The sequence below is a fragment of the Neomonachus schauinslandi genome, chromosome 5 (assembly GCF_002201575.2).
Source record: "Neomonachus schauinslandi chromosome 5, ASM220157v2, whole genome shotgun sequence".
NCBI lineage: Eukaryota > Metazoa > Chordata > Mammalia > Carnivora > Phocidae > Neomonachus > Neomonachus schauinslandi.
Window position 1 is genome coordinate 41,356,923 of NC_058407.1, and position 23,644 is coordinate 41,380,566.

At 39.8% G+C, this 23,644-nt stretch overlaps 1 protein-coding gene across 1 annotated transcript in view; it reads right to left on the reverse strand.

Annotated features, from left to right (window-relative positions):
- Positions 1–5,103, reverse strand: part of ZDHHC17 (zinc finger DHHC-type palmitoyltransferase 17) — a 92,923-nt gene extending 87,820 nt beyond the window's left edge. Inside the window, exon 1 of the mRNA XM_021678557.2 lies at positions 5,011–5,103. Coding sequence (XP_021534232.1) covers positions 5,011–5,103 — 93 coding nt within the window. The remainder of the gene's footprint in view (positions 1–5,010) is intronic.
- Positions 5,104–23,644: the final 18,541 nt, after the last annotated feature.

The window sequence follows — 23,644 nt, forward strand, 5'->3', positions numbered from 1 at the left end:
ACCTTGACAACAACTTCATGAGGTAGGTGCTATTATACTCCCATTTTAGTCTGGAAAATTAGGACACAGTTCAGTAACTTGCCCAGGGTCACACAGCTAGTAAGTGGCAACACTAGGATTTAAACTCAAGCAGCCACACTTTTAATCTATATCTTCTTAAATCTACCCACTCCACAGTCCATTCTTAATAAATACTTTTGGGATGATGGTCTCAAACTAAATCAAAATAATGAGCAAAATTAAACAAAGAAGTCAAAACTGTTACAAGTGGCATTTCTCACAGCCAAATATAATTTTTTGTTTTACAGGTCAGTAGTTTTCAACTTTGGCTTTTGCCACAATCTATGATGTCACCAATTAGTTGCATTTTCATTTTATATCTATTGATTCAGTGGTTACTAGGCTTAAGGTACAGTATTTTTAAATCTAAATTACAACTACATGACCTATAGCATTCTTCCTGAATAAAAAAAGGCATCAGATTCTAAAGACTTCCAGAAAGACATGTTTTAAAGGTAAAGAGTATGCCACTAACCTATCAGAAGAAGAAAAACAATTTTCAAAGGAATTTTCTATCTATTTTCTGAAAGCAAATGATTTATTTATGTGTATACATGTATATCTCTAATTATAGGGCAAAAAATAGTAATGGAAAAAGGCAAAATCATTTTCACTAAAGAAAAACTTCAAAAAAGAGATTTTATAAAATCTGATGGCAAGAGAAGTAGTAATACTTTGGCTTCACGTTTTTTTTGTTTGTTCTGGTTTGGTTTTTTTAAGATTATATTCATTTATTTGACTGAGAGAGACACAGCGAGAGAAGGAACACAAGCAGGGGCAGTGGGAGAGGGAGAAGCAGGCTTCCCGCGGAACAGTGAGCCCGATGCAGGGCTCGATCCCAGGATGCTGGGATCATGACCTGAGCTGAAGGCAGACGCTTAACAGCTGAGCCACCCAGGTGCCCTTGACTTAACGTTTTAAACAAAGGAAAAACAATGAGACATGAATATGGACAAAATTAATGTGAAGCAAAAAATGTTGCTATTTTAAAAAAGAGAGAAACTAGAGAAAAGGCAGTAATAGAAGTTTCGAAATTGATTAAAAAGGAAAGCAAACAAGAGATGAAAGCCCTAGATAATCTAGGCAATCCAGTTCAAAGCTCTGAGTCAGATCTTGCTGAAACAGAGAGCCCCTATAATAATACTCTGGCAAAAGGAGGTATTGTGGCCTCATTCAATGAAAGAGCTAGGACGGCTTACTGAGGATATACTAGTGGATGAAACGGAAGAGTGGTGATAGCAAGTCAGGTGGATTGTAGACCAACATATGGTCTCTATCTCCCTGCTGAAGTCATTCTTCTAACCATTCGAGGGGACAGAAATCTGACACTGCTTATAGGCTAATCAATTCAGCACTTATTTGGCTTCTGTTAAGTGTTTCACATATGTATATATTCCCAACTAGATCATTAACTTCTGGAGAGCAGAAGCTATCCTATCCTAGCTATTTTATTTTCACCCATATAACCTAGCACAGTACTATGCATATAGTAGATGCTCAAACCTACAATCACAACATTAGAGTTAAAAGAAATCTTAAGAGATCTAGTCTAGCCTCTCTTTTTATCTGAGATCAGGACCTGAGCTGAGATTAAGAGTCGGACGCTTAACCAACTGAGCCACTCAGGTACCCCTAGCCTATCTCAAAAGCAAAGAAACTAAGAGTAGTTAAATGTCCAATAGCCTAAAGTCACAGAGGTAGGATTAACATCCCTAATCCCATGATAATCAGTTCATCTTTTTCCAAATAGCCTCTAATTTCTTCCATTATGATAAAATGAATAATCACCTACTTCATCAGAAAACAAAGTAATAGCACCAGTATTCACTACCTGCTAGGACTTTCAGAAGGCCAGATCTGCTTGGCAGCCTATGTGCCTTGGTCTGGGATGACTGCTTTATAAACATTATATAAACATTTATAAACATTATTTTTTTTACTTAATACAATAAATACTCTAAGAGGTATTAACCCAATTTTACAAATGTAAATTGACCATGATAACAGCAAGTGGCAGAACCCAGATTCTGTTTGTCACCAGTGGCTCTTAACCACTATCCTATACCACCTCTCGTTGAATTTAACACAAAAATTCCAGTCTCAAGAGTCCAGCACAGTACCTGACCCAAACAAAATAAAGAAATGTTTAAAAGACTGACTAAATGGATGGGTCATTTAATTAATTAAAAAGTAAGGTTCTCTCACAGTAAATACCTCTAAAAAGAAGGTCTCACTGTTCATCTAATTACATAATCCCCTGAGAAAGGGTTTAATAGTGAGCAGTTTGCATACTAACAGAAGATTTAAAGAATGGCTAATTTCCTTATCCTACAAATAATTCATCTGTTCAACAAATATTAAGTGAGAAACTATTTTTGTTTCTCCTCAGTGTTAAATTCGAAGATAAGTAAAATAAAACTTTTTCCTACAAGATTCTATTCCATAAATTAAAACCCACACAAGTCTCTAAACTACTTACCAAAATCAAAATACATGTGGTACATCTCCCTCCTTCTTTGGCAGAGGAAAAAGAAATAACATTAACTGAACACCTACAATGTGCCAGTTCTTAATCCTCAACATACAGTCTCGCTTAATCCCTTACAGCTAACTGAACTGGGCCACATCTCCATTTCTGATGAACAAATCTGGGCTTTAAAAGATTAAGTACTTGTCTCAGGTCCCTTAGCTAATTACTACAAATTACAGAATTGGAACCTAAGTCTGTCTGACCAAAAGTCTATGTTCTCTTCTAAAAGGAGTTAAAAGTATTATTTTATTTGCTCACCAAAGCATAGAATGGGTTTCTTTCCAAGGGAGACTGAAAACACTGCCTATTTTAACAACAAAAAAAGAATACATTATCACAATCCTCACAATAGCCTATTAGTTATTATCATTTCATACTATTATTATAAACGATGAAGCTAGAACTCAGAGAAGTAGCTTGCCCAAGAACATACTGCAAGGAAGCAGAACTTTACCAGATCTGCACCAGGTGTGCACGCAACACTAACCACAGTAATAATGCAGAAAGACCTTAGCTCTTATAATTCTAAGCTTAAGATGCAAAACATCTAAATTAATCAGACCTTGTGTTTGCTAGGTGAAAAAGAATGGAAGGGGCGCCTGCGTTGCTCAGTCGTTGGGGGTCTGTCTTCGGCTCAGGTCATGATCCCATGGTCCTGGGATTGAGCCCTACATCCGGCTCCCTGCTCAGCGGGAAGCCTGCTTCTCCCTTTCCCACTCCCCCTGCTCATGTTCCCTCTCTGGCTGTGTCTCTCTCTGACACAAGAAAGAAAGAAAAAGAATGGTAGATATCACTTGTATCAACTTCCACTTTCAATGATAAGCCTATCTTCTAATAATATTCTTTAAATAGCAACCTGAAGACTGGTCTCTAAATTTCAAGCCTACAGGCCATTTCATTATTTCAAGCAATATCTCTCTGGATTTGTTACCAGTTAAAATTATTCCTAAAATACCAAACAATGTATTATTTCACAAAGCAAAGGTTTGTTAAAAGAACAGTATGTTAAAATACATAAAATCAACATTTAAGTATTTGAAACTTTCACAGGAATAGATGAATAGAAATATTCCTTAGCAATATTTTCAATGCATCATCTGAAAACTTTATTTCTTGGCATATTTTTAAGGCCTAAGTGTGAACTAAAAGAAAGGATGCGCCCAATGCCAGTTCTAAAAATGGTACTACCTTGGTCACAAAAATATTTAGTTTTACTGTACAGCTCTGTTTCTCAGGAATCCAGAGGAGCCTTTTCTATTGAGAGTGGCTCAAGGATATTCCTAAGGAAGAGTCCCAATCTGTTTCTGGTAAATCAAAGTGATGAATAAGAGGGTGGTTGAGTATTAATATATAGCATGTTTAAGTGTGCGTCTTTATTTACATTTTACTAAATAATAAAAACATGCTTTAACCCAAAATTCAGAAATAAGCAGAATCATTCTACTGCAAAGTAACCAGGTAGAGACTTCCATGTTTGTTCCCCCCACTACAACACAAAGGTTGTCTTCTTCCCTTAGCCTCATAAAAACTACGGGAGTTCTTCAGGAAGCTTTGCCACTGCCTGATCCGCACCTAAGTGTGGATCATTAAAAACTTGAATGTATCACAAGTTACTTCCAGTACTGAACTAGCACTAGCTCAGCTATAAACTAAGAGGTAAACAAGTACAGAATGTGACTGATCCTGGAGCGGGGCACTGTTTACTTACATGGGAAGATACTCATGTTGTGATGGGAAACGTGTTGCACTGTCCTCCCCTGGCTCCAAAAAACAAACAAACAAAACAAAAAAAAGGTACTTTGACAAGCTAGTGTAATCGGGGGTCTATTCCCAAAAGTTCTGACCTCTCTCTTTACTCGCTTAAAGACAGACGCTCAAATAAGGACACAAGGTGCCCGAGGTGCTGCCTGTGGCATAACCTGGAAGGACACCACTTTATCCAAAAACTGTGTTCTCCCCCCACAGTGATGAGCTAAATGGGAGGAACAGATACTGTCATTCACCCTAGCGAAGCAAAAGAGAAGAAATCAAAACCAGACGCGCTCCCTCCTCGCCCCCAAGAAGCTTGTAGCAGGACTAGGGGCGTAAGTTGCGGTTCCAAACCAGCACCAGGCCCCCGTTGCCTGTGCACCCGCGAGCAGCGTGGCGACAGAGCAGAACCATCAACATCTCCACCTCTGTCCTCTAGGCACAGCCAGGGACTGCGTCCCAGAGCCCGCCCCGACCAGGCCCGCCCCGCTATCTCCACCCCGTTATCCGGTCGCAGCTGCGCTCGGGCCTGGATTTGCCTCCCCGCCCTCCCCAACTTCGGCACGTTCCACTACCCCGACACGGTTAGGCCACAGCCCTCCGCAAGTCGGGGGGGCAGGGGAAAGGTCGGGGCCCGAAGAGCGAGGAATGCGCTCAGTGCGGTCCCTCACCTCTGGATGGAGAAGGGGCACGCAGCCCGCTTCGGTATCGTACTCATCCGGGCCGTCCGCCATCTTGGTATTAAATCCCTCCTCCCGCTGCATGCCGGGAGAAAGCGTTTCACCCTCGCGGGGCTCGGGCGCGGCGAAGGGCACGCGCGAGGGCGAGCTCGAGCCCCGCCGGAGGCGATGCGGCCGCCTCCTCCGCCTCCTTCCCCTCCCCCCGTGCCGCCCCCCTTTGCCCCCACCCCACTCTGAGGGCGGGGGTCCCTGCGCGCGTGCGCGCGAGCCGGGCCGGCCCCGAGCGGGAGCGCGCTCTGCTGCACTGCGCGGGGCCAGACTGGCGGAAGGCTCTGGGCGTGGGCAGCGCGGCCCGGGGGCGGGCCTCGGGCACGAGGCAGATGTGCGCCACTGTCCGCTCGAGGGAGGCGGCCGAGGGACGACTCGGTAACGCGGGAAACCTGGCTGCCCGGTGGGAGCAAGACGAAGCTGCGGCACCGCGTAGCGGAGAACTGGGGGCCTCGGGCTGCCGAGGCGGCGCAAGCCCACGAGCACCTTGTCCGGCTCCGAGACCCCCGGGACTCCTTCCCAGAGACCGGGGCGGAACCTTCACCAGGCTCCAGGTACAAGGCTTTGGACTTTTAGGCTTGAATCCAGACGTGCATCGCTCCTGAAGACTACAGACGCGCCCCCTTTCTCCACACTCAAAAAGATCCTCCCGCAATTTATGCCTCCGGGGGGCGCCCGGAAAAACATGGGTGAAGCTTGAGGCTTCCTCCTAGAGAAGCCTTTTTTAAATGACCCAACCTGCCTTGGTTGGTCTTGAATTAACTGAATTAACAGTAACTACATAAAAAATTTACACCCTCAAAGCCCACACACCCCCATCTGCTACATTTTAATGTAACCCAGGAATGCAGAGCGGGAGTCATTTAAACTGAATTCGCTGAAATTCGAACCCGATAAAATGATTAAAGCCATTTTTAAACGGATATTAGGGCTCTATGATGGGGGTGGGGGGAATTCCTTCCTAGAAATGTGCTGATGGAACAATTATAGAAAAGATGTATCTCTGCTTTTAGCTATTAAGAACTGTAAATCTAAACTGCTCAGAGAAAGACTTAGGAGACATCACGAAACATGCCTATTAGAGAGATTCTGATACTAACCTGTTTCCTGTTAAAGCCAAATCAGCCAAGACCACCGGGAAGAAGCCTGCCATCTGTTAAGGTCAGATTTATGTGTAAATCAGGAGGAAGGGCACTCCAGAGGAAGCGTGGAGACCACGGGAAAAGGGAGGATGAAGTGTCTTTTGTAAGGTTTAGGTTCCCGCCAAAGGGAGTCAGGAGGGTCTAGGGAGAGCGAGTACCAGTTCTGGATTGGACGCTATTTGTGAGGTGGGATTAGGAAAAGCAGGGATTAACTGGGGATTGGATGCTATCATGAGGAGAGGACCGTTCACTAATTGGGTGCACCCAGCAATAAATAAAAATAGCTGAATAGCTAATAATAGCTAGCTATTAGCTATTGAAGAACTAGATATTAGCTAGAGATTAGCTATTAAATAGCTAGAGAGCTAATAAATAGCCTTGGCGTCATTGGTAAGAGAGCAGTATCACTCAGATAGGTGGATACAGCTTTTTACAGCTGCTGCATGGCCGTGGGAAGAACAAGATTCTCTGTTAACTGCAGCTTTTTCTCCTTTCAGTCTGAGCTGATTTTAATTCTTTGGGTCCTAGCCCAAACGAAAAATTTTGGTTTGACTCTTTCACTCAGCATGCAGAACTAGACAGAATTAGGGTTCTCCCTTTGGCGCTCCAAACTGCTTTTAGATGCATTTTAACCTGGACAGAAGTAATTTTCACTTCAACAATTCAATTTTCATCTTGCTCCCCCTTACCCTATGTCATACATTTACTGGAAATAGAAGATGGGAGTAAAGAAAAGAAACAGTTGGGAGATGGGATAAAGAAGATACTGAATTGTGGGGGAGTGACATAAAGACAAGTATAGATAACAGGAAAGAATGTTTCACCGGTGCCCATATATTAGGAACATTGGGGTGTATGAGTTCTCAAAAAATGGAGATGTTTAGCCTTCCCAGAGATCACTGCTGTATGACAGAAAACAATAATTATTAAATTAAGAAAGAAAGAAATCAGGAGTAAGAGCAGCCATTCTTGGGAAAATATGTTGAAGTTGAGGCTTGGGTGAGGTTCAATATGGACCGAAATGAACCCTATAGATATAGTCAGAGTCCATCTCGGTAATTGCGTAGTTCTTATCTACATGCAGATTTGAGTCAATATATTCAGGCTACTGTGAAGGACAGCCAAGAAAGTAGACATGTCAATGGATAAATTGGCAAAAGAATACCATAGAATTAGGGAGGTATGCAGAATAATTGCTGAAAGAGAATAAAATACAAAGAGAAGATGGACCTTGTTAGAGAAGAATTATGAAATGGATTTAGAAACAGAGAGGAATGGGGAATTATTGTATAGATGTGGCTTCATATGTAATTTCAGAGAGTACTAGAGCTAAAGACATCATTAGAGGTCATCCAGTTCTAGTCAAACTCTAACATTTCACAAATAGGAAAATGATAATTGGGGAATTTAAGAAACCTGTTTAAAGTCATAAAACTAGGTAGCAGCAGAACCATGTCTAGGAGCCTTCTAACTCTTCCCCATCTACTGTTCTTGGTTCTACCCCACATTTTTTCTGTTGCAATTATCCTCAGTGAATTATTATTTGGTCTATTTAATACTTTATTAAACGCTTTTTCTGTGAAATGCTAGAATTAGTAACCACAACAAAGATAATTTTTAAGATACCATACAGATTATTTGACTTAGCTAAATGCTGTTCCTTAGTTATAGTCCTTTGAAACCTAATGAGATCCACTGATTGTAAGATTTTCCTATAAGCCATTTCATAAAGTTCTGTATCTCATTAGAATTGTGGACTCTAGAACCAAATAAGATACTACCTACTTAAAACTTGGATGGGGCAAGGTATTGGTATTTTAACACAGAAAAGCAAGGACATATAGCAATACTCTATAATCTTATTTTAAATGAAATGAGAACAATATTTTTGTACTCATCTTCTGTAGGAATCACTGATGTAAATAAAATTAAGCAGGAGAATTAAAGGAAACATGTGGAACTTGACATGTGTGATAGTTAACTGCTAAGCCAACAATTCTCATCTCCTGGTATTCACACTTTTGGGTCGTGCCCTCCCACACTGAATAGGGCTGATAATGCATAACCAATAAGATATTGCAGAAAAATTTTGTGTGACTTTGGAAGCTGGATCACCAAAGGCATTGTGGATTCTGTCTCATTTTCTCTTGGATTACCAACTCTCGGGGATCTAGCTGCCATGTCATGAAGACACTCATGCAGCCCCTATGGAGAGGTCCACATGGCAAGGAAGTGGAGCCTCCTGCCAACAGCCAGCATTGACTTGGCAGGCATGTGAATGAGCCACCTTAATAGCAGATCTTCTAGCCCTAGTCAAGCCTTCAGATGATTGCAACACCAGCTGACATTTTTACTATGAGCTCATGAGAGACCCTGATCCAGAACCACCCACCTAAACTGCACCATGATTCCTCAACCACTAAAATTGTGTAAAATATTAAGTGTTTATTTTTCTGAGCTGCTGAATTTTGGGATAACATATTATATTATATTATATTTTATTATATTTTATTATATTATATATATTTTATTTATTATACAGCAGTAGTAGATAATCAGTATGTAAAGCCTGAAACCCCTGAAATCATTTATAGAGTTATGTGTTTATAAGAATACAGCAGGATCAAAACATCCAATTTGATTTAAAAGAACTGTTCGATTTTTTCCTAAGTTTTAGTCCCTTAAAAGGAATATATAACTGAATTTGGGGGTTTGTTTGTTTTTTGTTTTTTGAGTAGGCCCCACGCCCAATGTGGGGCTTGAACTCTTGACCCTGAGGTCAAGACCTGAGCTTAGATCAAGAGTCAGACTCAACCTATGAACCCACCCAGGTTCCCCTGTTGTTATTTTTGGTGGGGGAGAGGGAAGTGTGGCATGCAAATTCTTCCTTTCCAGGGAATGTTTAAAAACTGAGCTGGTCACATCCCTAAAGAGAATGGAATCAGTTCTAGTAACTTGGGGTCAGCCTTCAAGGACCGTCAGTGTGAAAGATAATGGAACTTTGTGTTGAAAAATAATGAGGATTTGAAATAACAATGTAATTTTAAAGGGGGAACAAAGAGAAAGGATTGTCCAGGTAGCAAGAGTATGGAGTGCTAGATCTGAATTTGTCTAAGAAAATATCCTGCTGCCAGGAAATGGGGAGTTGTGGGGAGTGAGTGCACTCATAGAAGACGGGAAGAGTCCCCTGTGAAGGCATGTTGAGTGCCCAGGAGCCTCATGGATCAGAGCCCTTTGCAACAGCTATTCTGTACATGGAAGCAAATTTTTCTTGTTAGGCACCAGGGCTCCACCATTTTACTACTCCTTAGGAATAACAAGGTATGGCCATGCCAGGCAGTGCCACTAAGTTTTATTTTACTCTTTGTCTTTTGACCCTCCACCCTCTGCAATGTTCCTGGGCACCTCTAAGCCCAAAAAGATCACATGAGCACCTGCCAGTGGGGAGATAGGAAGAGTAAGAAAGGCTCAAGTAAACAAGCTTGAGACTAAGACAGTGATCAATGAAAGCCCTTACATGCATATGCACTTTTTTTTTCTGGAGAATCTATAGCTTTCATCAGATTTTCAAGTGGGTATATGATCCAAAAAAGGTTGTTCATATCTAGGAACATTTAAAATGTAAAATCTCCATTGTTTTAGAAGTACTGCTCCCTTTTACATAAATGAAAATTTATATTGGGCATTTTTACTATATTATTATATTATTTTCGTGATATTAACTTACATGAGTGATTTGTAAATGACAGTCTCCATGAGGACAAGAATACCAATCATATACATAATACTTAGCATATTTCTTTCTCAAAGTAGTTATTCCATAATTATGTTACATGAATAGATAATAAATGAAGAAAAAAAAGAAAGCATATATGAGCCTTGGTAGGAATAAAATTCCACATAATCTATTTCTCATAGTAGGGAAAAGATGCATTTATACCAACTTTTTTAGGATTCAGGTGTAGTATGTTTTGGTTTAAAATAGAAAATGAACCAGAGTGTGCTGGTTAATCTGCATTACCCCTTCTCCCTACTACACCCCCCCCATCCCAATCCATTATTTGCTCTTTTCTGCCTTATGCTCTAACAAATTGATCACCAAGGACTGCATGTCCTGCGCTATCTGGCCAAGTTGGCTGCTGTTTGGGTTTGGCTGATGGGAGGCACTGGTGTAAGAAATAGCTCGGAGTATTTCTTCCTACCGCCTCCCCTGCTTTGACAAACCATCTCTGTCAGCAGTTTCATCCCTCTGAGACTACAGTGCCTACCTGGTGGTCCCTCTTCTACAGTTCCAGCTGGCAGCTCCTCTTGCTCCCTTCACCCTGCCCATATCACTGTATGTAGTACTTTCACTAACACTTCTTCCTTTGGGTCATGTGGAGGCAATTCTATTTCCTGGAAGGGCTCTGACTGATGATACACATTCTAGGTACCAGTCATTGTTCTAAATCCTTCATGCACATGATCCCATTTAATGCTCATATGAAGCCTAAGAAGTAAGTACTGTAAATATCTCCCTTTTACAGGTAAATTGACCCTTTACAGTGAATTAATATGATGGCTACATGGGATTCTGTAGGATATCTACATATTAGGTAGTTTGCAAACAATTAATGATGCATCGTCAGGCCCTGAAATCAAATATGTAGACAAAAGGTAATAAGCTATTAGGTTGATATATGCTAGTTAATTATGTTATCATGACTGGATAGAAAGATACACCTCTGTTGCCATAAAATTACCTCTTTGATCCAATGTCAGATACACTATTCATTAGTTTTTCTCTGACAATTCAACAATCCCAGAAAACTTTTTGTCATTGACTATCTACATAGTACTTAAAATTAGTCACAACTTTAAGAGGAAATGAAGTTAATTCTTATTAAAAATACATCTTTTATGTTGCTACCATTAGGGAATGAAAGCAGTTGAGAGAAGCTTTGTGTCATAGCCCTCTGTTTGAATCAGGGGAAATATGGAAAAGTCAAAACATGTTTTCGGTGATCTTCCACATCTTTCCCACATCTCTGCCCACCCTCTGCTTGCACCCTGTATGCTGCCATATTGTTAATGTCATTTAAGTTTTTCAGAATGACTGCTGGACTACAGATCAAACCCATGCCAGGAACAAATTAGGTATTCTTCACGCTTTGTCTTAAAAAAAGAATAGGGCTTTGGTTGTTGCCATGCATGAAGGAAATGGCCACAACTATGACATCCACTCTCTTGTCACCCAGATTCTAGAACAGGATACTCATGTTTCAGACATGTTTAACTTAGTAATGGAAAAGGCGACAGTTGTGCTAATAGGGCCTTGACTCACTATGCTGGACCCCTGTCAAGGCTCCTGTTTAAGAGAACATTAAAAGACATAAACTTTTATAGCAGGACTTCATTAGGATAGTATGAATGTATGGTAGCTATTGTAGAAATAGGCTGTGACCAGGCCACACCCATAATGTCCCCCAGCATTGCTGTCCCTGACCTCTTCCCCAGGCTTCTGGCCCATCATTGGAGAGAGATATCCTGAATGATTTTTGCCTCCTATGGCTATAAGAACCAGGGACCAGAGGCTTTTCTCTCATTATCTTATTTATACCTAAGAATCAAACAGAGTTGGAAATCTGACTACAGTTGGCTCAACAGCTTTATCTCATTTAGGAAACAGTTTAGTAAATCAAACATTCTTCTATCCAGATTTTCCAGGCTAGTCAGACCACCTGGGTTTGAATCCCAATTCTACCATCTTAATTCTGTGACCTGAGAAAAGTTACATACAGTGTCTGGCTATAACATGTGTGCATGGTAGCCGTGTCATTTCTTTTCATCTTGCTCAGGCTTAGATAGTCTGACAGACATTCTCTTTTCTGTAATATGGTGTGAATGATGTTTTTACTTCCTTGCCTTCATCTCTGAGTCCAGTTTGGCTTCCACTCAGTTTCTGTTAGCAGAGTATTTCATCTTCTGTTTACTTTTCCGTACCTCAAGGAAATGGTAGGAAGGAGAGATAAGCTCTGAAAGATAAAATTTACGTTAGAAAACTCGGGCCATACTTTCTTTGCTGAGTGTTTGTCCTAGCTGAGAATTATATCTTAATCCCATTAAAAAAAAATCTTCAGACATCAGATAGTCTCCCCATTTTAGTGAGTAGCCCTTTTTTAGGGTCAGACCCATAGTTCACTTTCCCCATATCACCAGCCTTTCTTTCAGCTATTTCTAGTAATGTACAGTGAGAAAATGAGAAATGTAAGGAGATCCATTAGGTTTATTACTCTACAAATTTGGGGATATCCGTGCTAATCTCATAATTTGGTACTTGTTTCAGAATGTTACATTTTTTTTGTGTATCTGGAAGTTTTTTTATTTTTCTTGTTTTAACTTTAGGGTATGCCCCTTTCATTTTTTGGTTGTTGAACTGGTGAATTTTCTAGACCTTTTTTGGGCGGAGGGGGGCAGGTATTAAGGAGAAAAAGTCTGTTGTGCACTTTTAGTTGGCCACCTGGACTTTTGAAAAATCCCCAGCCCATGAGAGTTTTCCTCCATACCCAGTCAACTTTTGATATGCTGATAAAATCAGATGCTCTAGAGAATATTCCCCTATCACTGAACCTGGAGAGTCCCCTTAACTCCGCCACCCCTCATTGCTGAGGTTGGGTTCTAACTAGTTACCTCCTTGATTGCATGGTTTTTCCTACTTTCATTCTCTGAGATTAATCTCAAATTCAGCTTTTGGGATACTTGCTGTTAAACTAGTCCATCAAAAGAAGGCACTGGAAACCACAGATTTCCAAGCATACATACACATAATTTTGCATAAATATCAAAGGGTTCAAGACTCCCTGAGCAAGGACCCCCTGCACCCAGCTCCCAGCTCATCAGGGAGTCTGCCTTGCCCTCTCCCTCTGCCCCTTCCCCCTACTCGTGCTCTCTCACTCTATCTCAAATAAATAAAATCTTAAAAAAAAAAAAAAAGAAAGAAACTGAACACTGGTTCTGGCTTTACAGCTAATTAACTGGATGATTTTTGTCACTTTAATTTCTCAGCCTCAGTTTTGTCATCTGTAAAATGAAGGGGCTTGGAATAGGTGCTCTCTACACTCTTTCATCTTTATGATTCTAATGATAATACCATGCTACACACAGATGATAATTTCCTTTTAAACTGTCACAATGAAAAGTCCACAGTGTGTGTAATTAACCTCTGTTCTGTTTGTAAGTTTTTACTATCAGAAATTTCTTCCTGATTGCTATCCTAAATCCCTCATGCTATAGGTCTTCTTTTTATTTTATCTTCTCGGTATTCTTAATATTCTCTTTTATCTTCCTTACCCAAATCATTCCCAGACAGGTAAGTCTCACTAGTGAAACTTAAGGAAGGACTTCCATTACTAAGTACCCTTTTTCCCACTTTTAAATCATTAACACACATGGTAATTGAGACAAGACACAGTTGTAACACCAAAAGGCAATTCATTAGATATTCTGTCTCTCAGAAAGATAAGAGGAGCTAAACTGTTGTAGTTGCAGTATCTGTTATTTTCTGCTCTTCCCTTCTAGATTATACTTTTCTAAGCTTCACTCAGAGAGAAGGTGGCATAGATAAAGATACCACATTAAGAGAATAAAATAGAAGTGAAATAATTTATCTGAATCTAAGGCCTTACTACATTTTACGCATCAGCATCAAGTTGCTACATCTCCAGAATCCTGCAGAATCCTATTCACAATACTTGCTTATCTAGACATTAACAATTTTCTATTTTTTAATCAGCTTTTCAATTTGAAAAGTAGTAATTGCCCATCCTTTAAAACATTTAAATAAGGTAATACCTACAATTGAAATTAAGTCTCTTTTTCCTCCCCATTCATCCCAATAACACTTGCGAGAGTTAATCATAATTAATCATAGTCTTCCCCAAATTTTAATGTATATACCTATATATGCTTAAGATGACATCCTGGGGCGCCTGGGTGGCTCAGTTGTTAAGCGTCTGCCTTCGGCTCAGGTCGTGATCCCAGGGTCCTGGGATCGAGCCCCGCATCAGGCTCGCTGCTCAGCAGGAAGCCTGCTTCTCCCTCTCCCACTCCCCCTGCTTGTGTTCCCTCTCTCGCTGTGTCTCTCTCTGTCAAATAAATAAAATAATAATAATAAAAAAAGATGACATCCTAACTGTGCAAACTGTTCCATACCTTGCTTTTTTCCACTTAAGAATTTGACTTGGATATCCTTCCACTGCAGCATTTATAGTTCTAATGGCTTAAGTAGTATTCTCCTGGGTCCTTTAGTATCAGAATATTTTTGGCTTTTAGTCAAGTAACAGAAAACTTGACTAAGAGTGGCTTATATGATAAGGACCTTTATTGTTTCTTACAACAAGAAGTCTAGAGTCAAGTTAATTCAACACGAGTAATTTCATGAAGATTCAAGTATTTTCCAGGTTAATTCCACAGCTCATTAATATCATGAAGACTCAGATTCTTTCTACTCTGCTGTTCTCAGTAAAAAGGCAAGAAGCCTCATGGTCGCAACATGGTTACAGCAGCTGTAGGCATTACTCATCACATAGCAGTATCTACAGGCAATAAAAGTACTGTTCCTTCTCATGGGCCTCTTTTTTAAATCAAGGAAAGCTTGTAGCATACCATCCCTCAAGTTGCATTGGTCAAGATGCAACTACCTGTCCATGCTAAAGCCAAACTTTGGCAAAGGAAATTAGACCACCCTGGTTAACTTATAGAAAGAGTTGACAAGCTGTGGCTTATGAGCAACTCTGACTCATTGCCTGTTTTTGTATAGGCCACAGACTATGGGTTTTACATTCTTAAATAGTTGCAAAAAATCAAAAGAAGAATAATACTTTGTGAAACAGAAAAATTAAGTGACTTCCGGGGAAGATGGCAGAGTAGGAAGGTCCTAGGCTCACCTCGTCCCATGGATACAGCTAGATAATATCCACATCAGTATAAATAACCCAGAAAATGATCTGAAGACTGGCAGAAGACTCTCCAAGCTAAATGTAAAGAAGAGGCCACATCAAAGAGGATAGGAAGAGCAGAGACACAATCAGGAGTCAAACAGACTCACAGGACTATCCACAGGACGGAAGGATGCTGCAGGCATGGAGAGGGGTGAGGAGCAGACCTCACCCCAGCCATGGGGGACCTGCGCTGGGAAGATGAATTCCCATAACATTTGGCTTTAAAAACCTGAGGGGCCTAACCTTGCAAGTTCTTGCGATTAGTGGGGCTTTACACCTGGAACTTTAAGACCTGAGAGAGCTGAGAGGGTTATAGAAAACTGAGTCCCTGCCCTTAAAAAGATAACACAATAAATAGCCCCATGAAGATATAGCATAGAAGCAACAGTTTGAAAAATGCCTGGGATATATGGGAGGAAGATATATTTACTAATCTCAGAGCCTGTGCTGGAGGGGCAGGGATCTTTGGGAGACCTCACCAAGAACAAAAGAGCCGGAGGGCCCTATTTCCCTCCCCTGCTCCCCAGCCTAGGTACACTGATACCTGAGGGAAATAGCACAGCCCAAACACTCTCCACCTAGCTTCCTAACAGCATGCCCTGCCCCCATACTCTTATGCAGGCCTGCCCCCTCCAGTCTGGCCTCAGCCATTTTCCTGAACTACTGAGGTCCCCTCCTGCACTGGACTAGCACACCCCACCCCCAAGTTTTCCTGCAGACCCACCCCCTTCAATACACAAGGCAGGTGTCCATCCAAAGCAGCAGCACAAACATGGCAGTGTGCAAACAGTCATGACGGGCTAGCACCACCCCAAAGTGGTTCTGTACCAGGGAGATGGAAGAAAACCACACACACTAGTTCAACTGGGGCCCTAGCAGTGGGCAGGGGGCAGACATCTGGTCTGACTGCAGCTCCAACCACCAACAAAAGCTTCTCGGGGACAACACAGGGAGAGCACCCTGCAGTTTGGTGCTACCATAGCTCTGGAAATACTGGGTCTGACTCAACTTAAGCCTAAGGTGGCCCCAGACTGGACCACTAACACTACAGGGACCACTAACACTAACCCTGCCCACAACAATCAAAAAAAGCCATTGCAGATGACTGGACTAAAGGCAAACATGGGGGCACCTGGGTGGCTCAGTTGGTTGAGCGACTGCCTTTGGCTCAGGTCATGATCTTGGAGTCCCGGGATCGAGTCCAGCATCGGGCTCCCTGCTCGGTGGGGAGTCTGCTTCTCCCTCTGACCCTCCTCCCTCTCCTGCTCTCTGTCTCTCATTCTCTCTCTCTCAAATAAATAAATAAAATCTTAAAATAAATAAATAAATAAATAAATAAATAAATAAATAAAGGCAAACATGGCTCAGCCACAACAATAGAGTGCACACAACACACACAGGAGACACCCCTGAAGTGCCTGTTTCTGGTGCCCAGAGGATGTTGCTCTTCAAGGCACTATAGGGCCTCTTCTTCATAAGACCACTACTTTCAAAAACAGGAGATGTAGCTGATGTTCCTAACACATAAAAAAAAGAGAGTTACACAAAATGAGAACACAGGGAATAAATCCCAAATTAAAGACAAAAAGCACAGCAAGAGAGCTAAACAAAACAGAGGTAAGTAATATGCCTGGTAGAGAATTTAAAGTAATGTTAATAAAGATACACACTGGCTTGGAGAAAAGAATGGAAGACCTTGGGGCGCCTGGGTGGCTCAGTCAGTTGAGCCTTCGGCTCAGGTCATGATCCCAGGGTCCTGGGATTGGGCCCCGCGTCAGGCTCCCTGCTCCGTGAGAGCCTGCTTTTCCCTCTCCCTCTGCCTGCCACTCTGCCTCCTTGTGCTCTCTCTCTGTCTCTCTGTCAAATAAAATCTTTAAAAAAAAAAAAAAAAGAATGGAGGACCTCAGTCAGATCCTCAACAAAGAGAAAGCATAAAAAAGAACCAATCACAGATGAAGAACTCAATAACTGAAATAAAAATACTCTTGAAGGAAAAAAATACACTAGAGAGAATCAAGACTAGACCAGAGGAAGCAGAAGAATGGATCACCAAACTGGAGGACAGAGTAATGGAAAGCAATCAAGCTGAACAGGAGAGAGAAAAAAAATATGAAATGAAAACAGACTTAGGGAACTCAGCGACACTGAGCATAATAACATTTGCATAATAACATTTGCATTATAGAGATCCCACAAGGACAAGAGAGAAGAGGGCAGAAAATTTATCTGAAGAAGTAATAGCTGAAAACTTCCCAAATCTGGGGAAGGATACAAATCTAGAGTCAGGAGGCACAGAGAGCCCCCAACAAAATCAACTCAAGGAGGTCCATACCAAGATAAATAGTCATTAAAATGGTAAAGAGTAGTAATAAAGAAAGATTTTTTAAAGCAACAAGAGAAAACAGTTACAAGGAAAACCCTATATGTCTATCAGCTGATTTTTCAGCAGGCACTTTGCAGGCCAGAAGAGAATGACATGATATATTCACAGTGTTTAAAGAAAGTAACCTGAAACCAAGAATACTCTATCCAGCAAGGCTATCGTTCAAATATAAAATGAACTAGTTTCCCAAACAAACAAAAGTTAAAGGAATTCATCACTACTAAACCAGCCTTACAAGAAATGTTAAAGGGGACTCTGAGTGGAAAGGATAGACCACAAGCAGGAGTAAGAAAAGTAGGGAGCACAAAAGCAGTAAAACTAAGTATAACTATAAAAATCTGTCAAGGGATTCATAAAACAATGTAAAGTATGATACTGTATACTTAAAACATGGAGGGGGAGAGGACTCAAAATTTAGTGCTTTCAGAATGGGTTCAAACTTAAGCAACCATCAACTTAATACAGACTGCTCTATCTTCAGATGTTATATATAAACAATGGTAACCACAAATCAAAAACTGGTAATAGGTATCCAAAAAATAAAGAGAAAGGAATCCAAGTATATCACTACAGAAAGCCAGCAAACTGTGAGATAAGAGAACAAGGTAAGAAAGGAACAAAAACTAGAAAAACAACCATAAAATAAGTAACAAAACTGCAACAAGTACATACTTATCAATAATTACTTTGAATGTAAATGGGCTAAATACTCCAACCAAAAGGCATAGGGTGACAGAATGAATAAAAAAGCAAGACCCATCTATATGCTGCCTATAAGAGACTCATTTTAGACCTAAAAACACATGCAAATTGAAAGTGAAGGGATGGAAAAGCATTTATCATGCCAATGGAAGTGAAAAGAAAGCTGGGGTAGCAATACTTATATGAGACAAAATAACTTTAAAACAAAGACTAACAAGAGACAAGAACACTACATAATCATAAAAGGAACAATCCAGCAAAAAGCTCTAACAATTATAAATATTTATGCATCCAACACAGGAACACTCAAATACATAAAGCAGCTTAAAACCAACATAAAAGAAGTCATTGATAGTAATACAATAATAATAGGAAATGTTAACACTCGAGTTACTAAAATGGTTAGATCATCCAAACAGAAAATCAACAAGAAAACAAGGGCTTTGAATGACACTTGGGCCAGATGGATCTAACAGATATATTCAGAACATTCCATCCTAAAATAGCAGAATACACATTCTTTTCAAGTGCACATGGAACATTCTACAAAATAGATCACATGTTAGGCCACAGAACAAGTCTCAACAAATTCAAAAAGACTGAGGTCATACCTTGCATCTTTTCTGACCACAATGCTATGAGACTAGAAATCAACCGGAAGAAAAAATCTGGAAAGAACACAAATATATAGAGTTAAATAACATGCTACTAAACAATGAATGGGTCAACCAAGAAATCAAAGAGGAAATTAAAAAATATATGGAGATAAATGAAAATACAACAGTCCAAAATCTTTGGGATGCAGCAAAAGCTGTTCTAAGAGCAAAGTTTATAGTAATACAGGCCTCCCTCAAGAAGCAAGAAAAATCTCAAACAACCTAACCTTACATCTAAAGGAGCAGAATAAGAACAAAAAAACTCAAAGCCAGTAGAAGGAAGGAGATAATAAAGATTAGAGCAGAAATAAATGAAATAGAAACTATAAAAACAATAGAACAGATCAATGAAACCAGGAGCTGGTTCACTGACAGGATCAACAAGATTGATAAACCTTTAGCCACACTCGTTAAAAAGAGAGAGAGAAAGAGGTTGAGAGAGAGAGGACTCAAACAAAATCAGAAATAAAAGAGGAGAAGTAACAACTGACACCACAGAAATATAAACCATGTCAAGAGAATGTTATGAAAAATTATATGTCAACAAATTGGACAACCTAGAAGAAATAGATAAATTCCTAAAAACACATAATCTCTCAAAACTGAATTAGGAAGAAAGGGAAATTTTAAACAGACTAATTACCAGCAATTAAATTGAATCAGTAATTTAAATCTCCCAACAAACAAAAGTCCAGGACCAGATGGCTCCGTAAGTGAATTCTACCAAACATTTAAAGAAGAGTTACTACCTATTCTTAAACTATTCCAAAAAATAGAAGAAGGAGAGCTTCCAAATTCATTCTGAGACCAGCATTACCCTGACCAGATAAAAACACTACAAAAAAGAGAACTATAAGCCAATATCTCTGATGCACATAGATGCAAAAATCCTTAACAAACTGAATCCAACAATACACTAAAGAAAATCATTCACCACAAACAAGTGGGATTTATTCCTGGGATGCAAAATTGTTCAATATTTGCAAGTCAATCAACATGATACATCACACCAACAAGAGAAAAGATAAAAACCAAATGATCATTTCAATAGATGCAGAAAAAGTATTTGACCAAGTACTACATCCATTCATGATAAAACACCCCAAAAAAAGTAGGTTTAGAGGGAACATAGCTCAACATAATAAAGGCCACATATGAAAAACCCACAGCTAACATCATTCTCAATGGTGAAAAACAGAGCTTTTCCCTTAAGGTCAGGAACAATGCAAGGATGTCCACTCTCACCACTTTTATTCAACATAATACTGGAAGTCCTAGGCACAGCAATCAGACAAGAAAAAGAAATAAAAGGCATCCAAACTGGTAAGGAGGAAGTAAAACTTTCACTGTTGACAGATGATATTATACTATATATAGAAAACCTGAAAGACTCCGCCAAAAAACTACTAGAACTGATAAATGAATTCAGTAAGGTCGCAGGATACAAAATCAATATGCAGAAATCTGTTGCATTTCTATACACTAATAATGAAGCAGCAGAAAGAGAAATTAAGAAAACAGTCTCATTTACAATTTCATTAAAAATAATAAAATACGGGGCACCTGGTTGCTCAGCTGGTTAAGCGTCTGCCTTTAGCTCAGGTCATGATCTCAGGGTCCTGGGATCAAGCCCCACATCAGGCTCCCAGCTCAGCAGGGGTCTGCTTCTCCCTCCGCCTCTGCCTCTGCCTCTGCCTCTCCTGCTGTGTTTTCTCTCTCAAATGTATAAATAAAATCTTTTTAAAAAATAATAAAATACCTAGGAATAAACTTAACCAAGGAGATGAAAGACCTGTACTCCGACCTGTAAAATACTGATGAAAGAAATTGAAGATGACACAAAGAAATGGAAAGATATTCCATGCTCATGGATTGGAAGAATAATATTGTTAAAATGTCCATGCTACCCAAAGCAACCTACAGATTCAATGCAACCCCTATCAAAATACCAAAAGCATGGACTGGAACAAATAATCTTAAAATTTGTATGGAACCACAAAAAACCCTGAATAGCCTAAGCAATCTTGAAAAAGAAGAACAAAACTACAGATATCACAATTCCAGATTTCAAGATATAATACAAAACTGTAGTAATCAAAACAGTATGGTACTGGCACAAAAATAGACACATAGATCAACAGAACAGAATAGAGAGCCCAGAAATAAACCCACATTTATATGGTCTATTAATCTATAACAAGGGAGGCAAGACTATGCAACAGGAAAAAGTCTCTTCAACAAATGGTGCTGGGAAAACTGGATAGCTACATGTAAGAAAATGAAATTGGACCACTTTCTTACACCATACACAAAAATAAAGTCAAAATGGATTACTTAATCAAAAACTAATGAGTAATGTATGGTGATTAACATAACATAAAAAAAAAAGTTCAAAATGGATTACTTAAATGTGAGACCTGAAGCCATAAAAATCCTAGAAGAGGGGATCCTGGGTGGCTCAGTCGGTTGAGTGTCTGACTCTTGGTTTTGGCTCAGGTCATGACCTCAGGGTTGTGGGATTGAGCCCTGCATCAGGCTCTGCACTCAGTGTGGAGTCTGCTTGAGATTCTCTCTCTCTCCCTCTGCCCCCTCCCCTGATCTCTCTCTTTCTCTCTCTCTAAAATAAAATAGATGAATAAAATCTTTCCCAAAAAAATCCTAAAAGAGAGTACAGGCAGTAATTTCTCTGACATCGGCCACAGCAACATTTTTCTAGATATGTCTCCTGAGGCAAGGGAAATAAAAGCAAAAATAAACTGTTGGGACTACATCAAAATAAGAAGCCTCCACACAGTGAAGGAAGCAATCAATAAAACATAAAAAAACAACCTACTGATTGGGAGAAGATATTTGTTAATGACATATCAGATAAGGGGTTAATATTCAAAGTATATTAAGAGCTTACACAACTCAGCACCAAAAACTAAATAATCCAATTAAGAAATGGGCAGAAGACATGAACAGACATTTCTCCAAAGAAGACATACAGATAACTTACAGACACACAAAAAGATACCAAAAAATCACTAATCATCAGGGAAATGCAAATCAAAACCACAATGAGATATCACCTCATACCTGTCAGGATGGCCAAAATAAAAAACACAAGAAATAGCAAATGTTGGCAAGGATGTGGAGAAAAAGGAACCCTTGTGCACTGTTGGTGAGAATGCAAACTGGTGTAGCCACTGTGAAAAACAGTATGGAGTTTCCTTTAAAAAATTAAAAATAGAATTACCATATGATATAGTAATTCCATTACTGGGTATTTACCCAAAGAATACAAGAACACTAATTTGAAAAGATATATGCACCCCTATGTTTATTGCAGCATTATTTACAATAGCCAAATTATGGAAGCAGCCCAAGCGTCCATCAATAGATGAATGGATAAAGAAGTGATGTGTATATATATATATATATATACACACACACACACATATACACACACACAATGGAATATTACTCAGCCATAGAATGAAATCTTGCCATTTACCACAACATGGATGGATCTAGAGAGTATAACACTAAGTGAAATAAGTCAATCAGAGAAAGACAACTACCATATGATTTTACTCATCTGTGGAATTTAAGAAAAACAGAAAAAGAGACAAAAAAAAAACAAAAAACCCAGACTCTTAACTATAGAGAACAAACTGATGATTACCAGAGGGGAGGTGGATGGGAGGATGGGTGAAACAGATGAAAGGGATTAAGAGTACACTTGTCATGATGAGCACTGAGTAACGTACACAATTGTTGAATCACTATATTGTACACTTGAAACTAATATAACACTGTATGTTAATTATACTGGAATTAAAATTTTATAACAGTTTTTTTAAAAATTAAGTGAAATTCAAAGTTCCATATTATAGATAAAGTTTAGTATTCTTAAAGACCACCTTCACATTACGACAGTATTGTTGAGTAGTTGAAACAGACCATCTGTGTGTCAGCAAGCAGTTACTAATTCTGCCCTCTCAGAAGCTCTCCGGCAAGGCAAAGCCCCTATTGCCTGTAAAGTTAATTAGATCAATAATGTACCTCTGCACTGATTTTTTGTTATCCTGTTTTACTTCTAGTCCTCTACCTCCAACTTTTTTTCCCTGGGATCATGTCCCAAACTAAGTGAATATGAATGTGAACTTTGTCTCAGGCTCTTCTTTTTAGAAAACCCCAGCAAAGAAAACAAAGTAAGATGGAGCCCAATGCAGGGCTCATTCCATGACCCTGAGATCACGACCTGAGCAGAAACCAAGAGTTGAATGCTTAACTGACTGTACCACCCAGGCACCCCAACGTTGGCTCAACTGGATATGAAGTGGGCAGAACAGATGTCTGATATACTCCACTATGTGTATTACTCAGATCTCCTAGTAGCCTGCCTTATATGTAGTGTACCAGAGAGCCTTCAAGGTGGTAGCTGACAGCAATGCCCACAAAAGATTTGATACAGGAGTGTTAGAGAGACAAGCAATATTCCCTTACAAGCTGTAACTGATCTCAAGGCCATAATTAACACTCTTCCTCTCTCTCTTCCACCACTCTGCTTTACCTAGGTTGTTTACCAGATGGGTTATCCATTTCTTAATCTTGGAGGGGCTAAAGCCCTTAGTTGCTTTAGCCTGATTGGGTAAAGGCTGTTGCATTTGTCCATTTATGGTTATCATTGGGTGTGGAAGCACCTTGCTACTCACCTTATCAGTGTAGCAT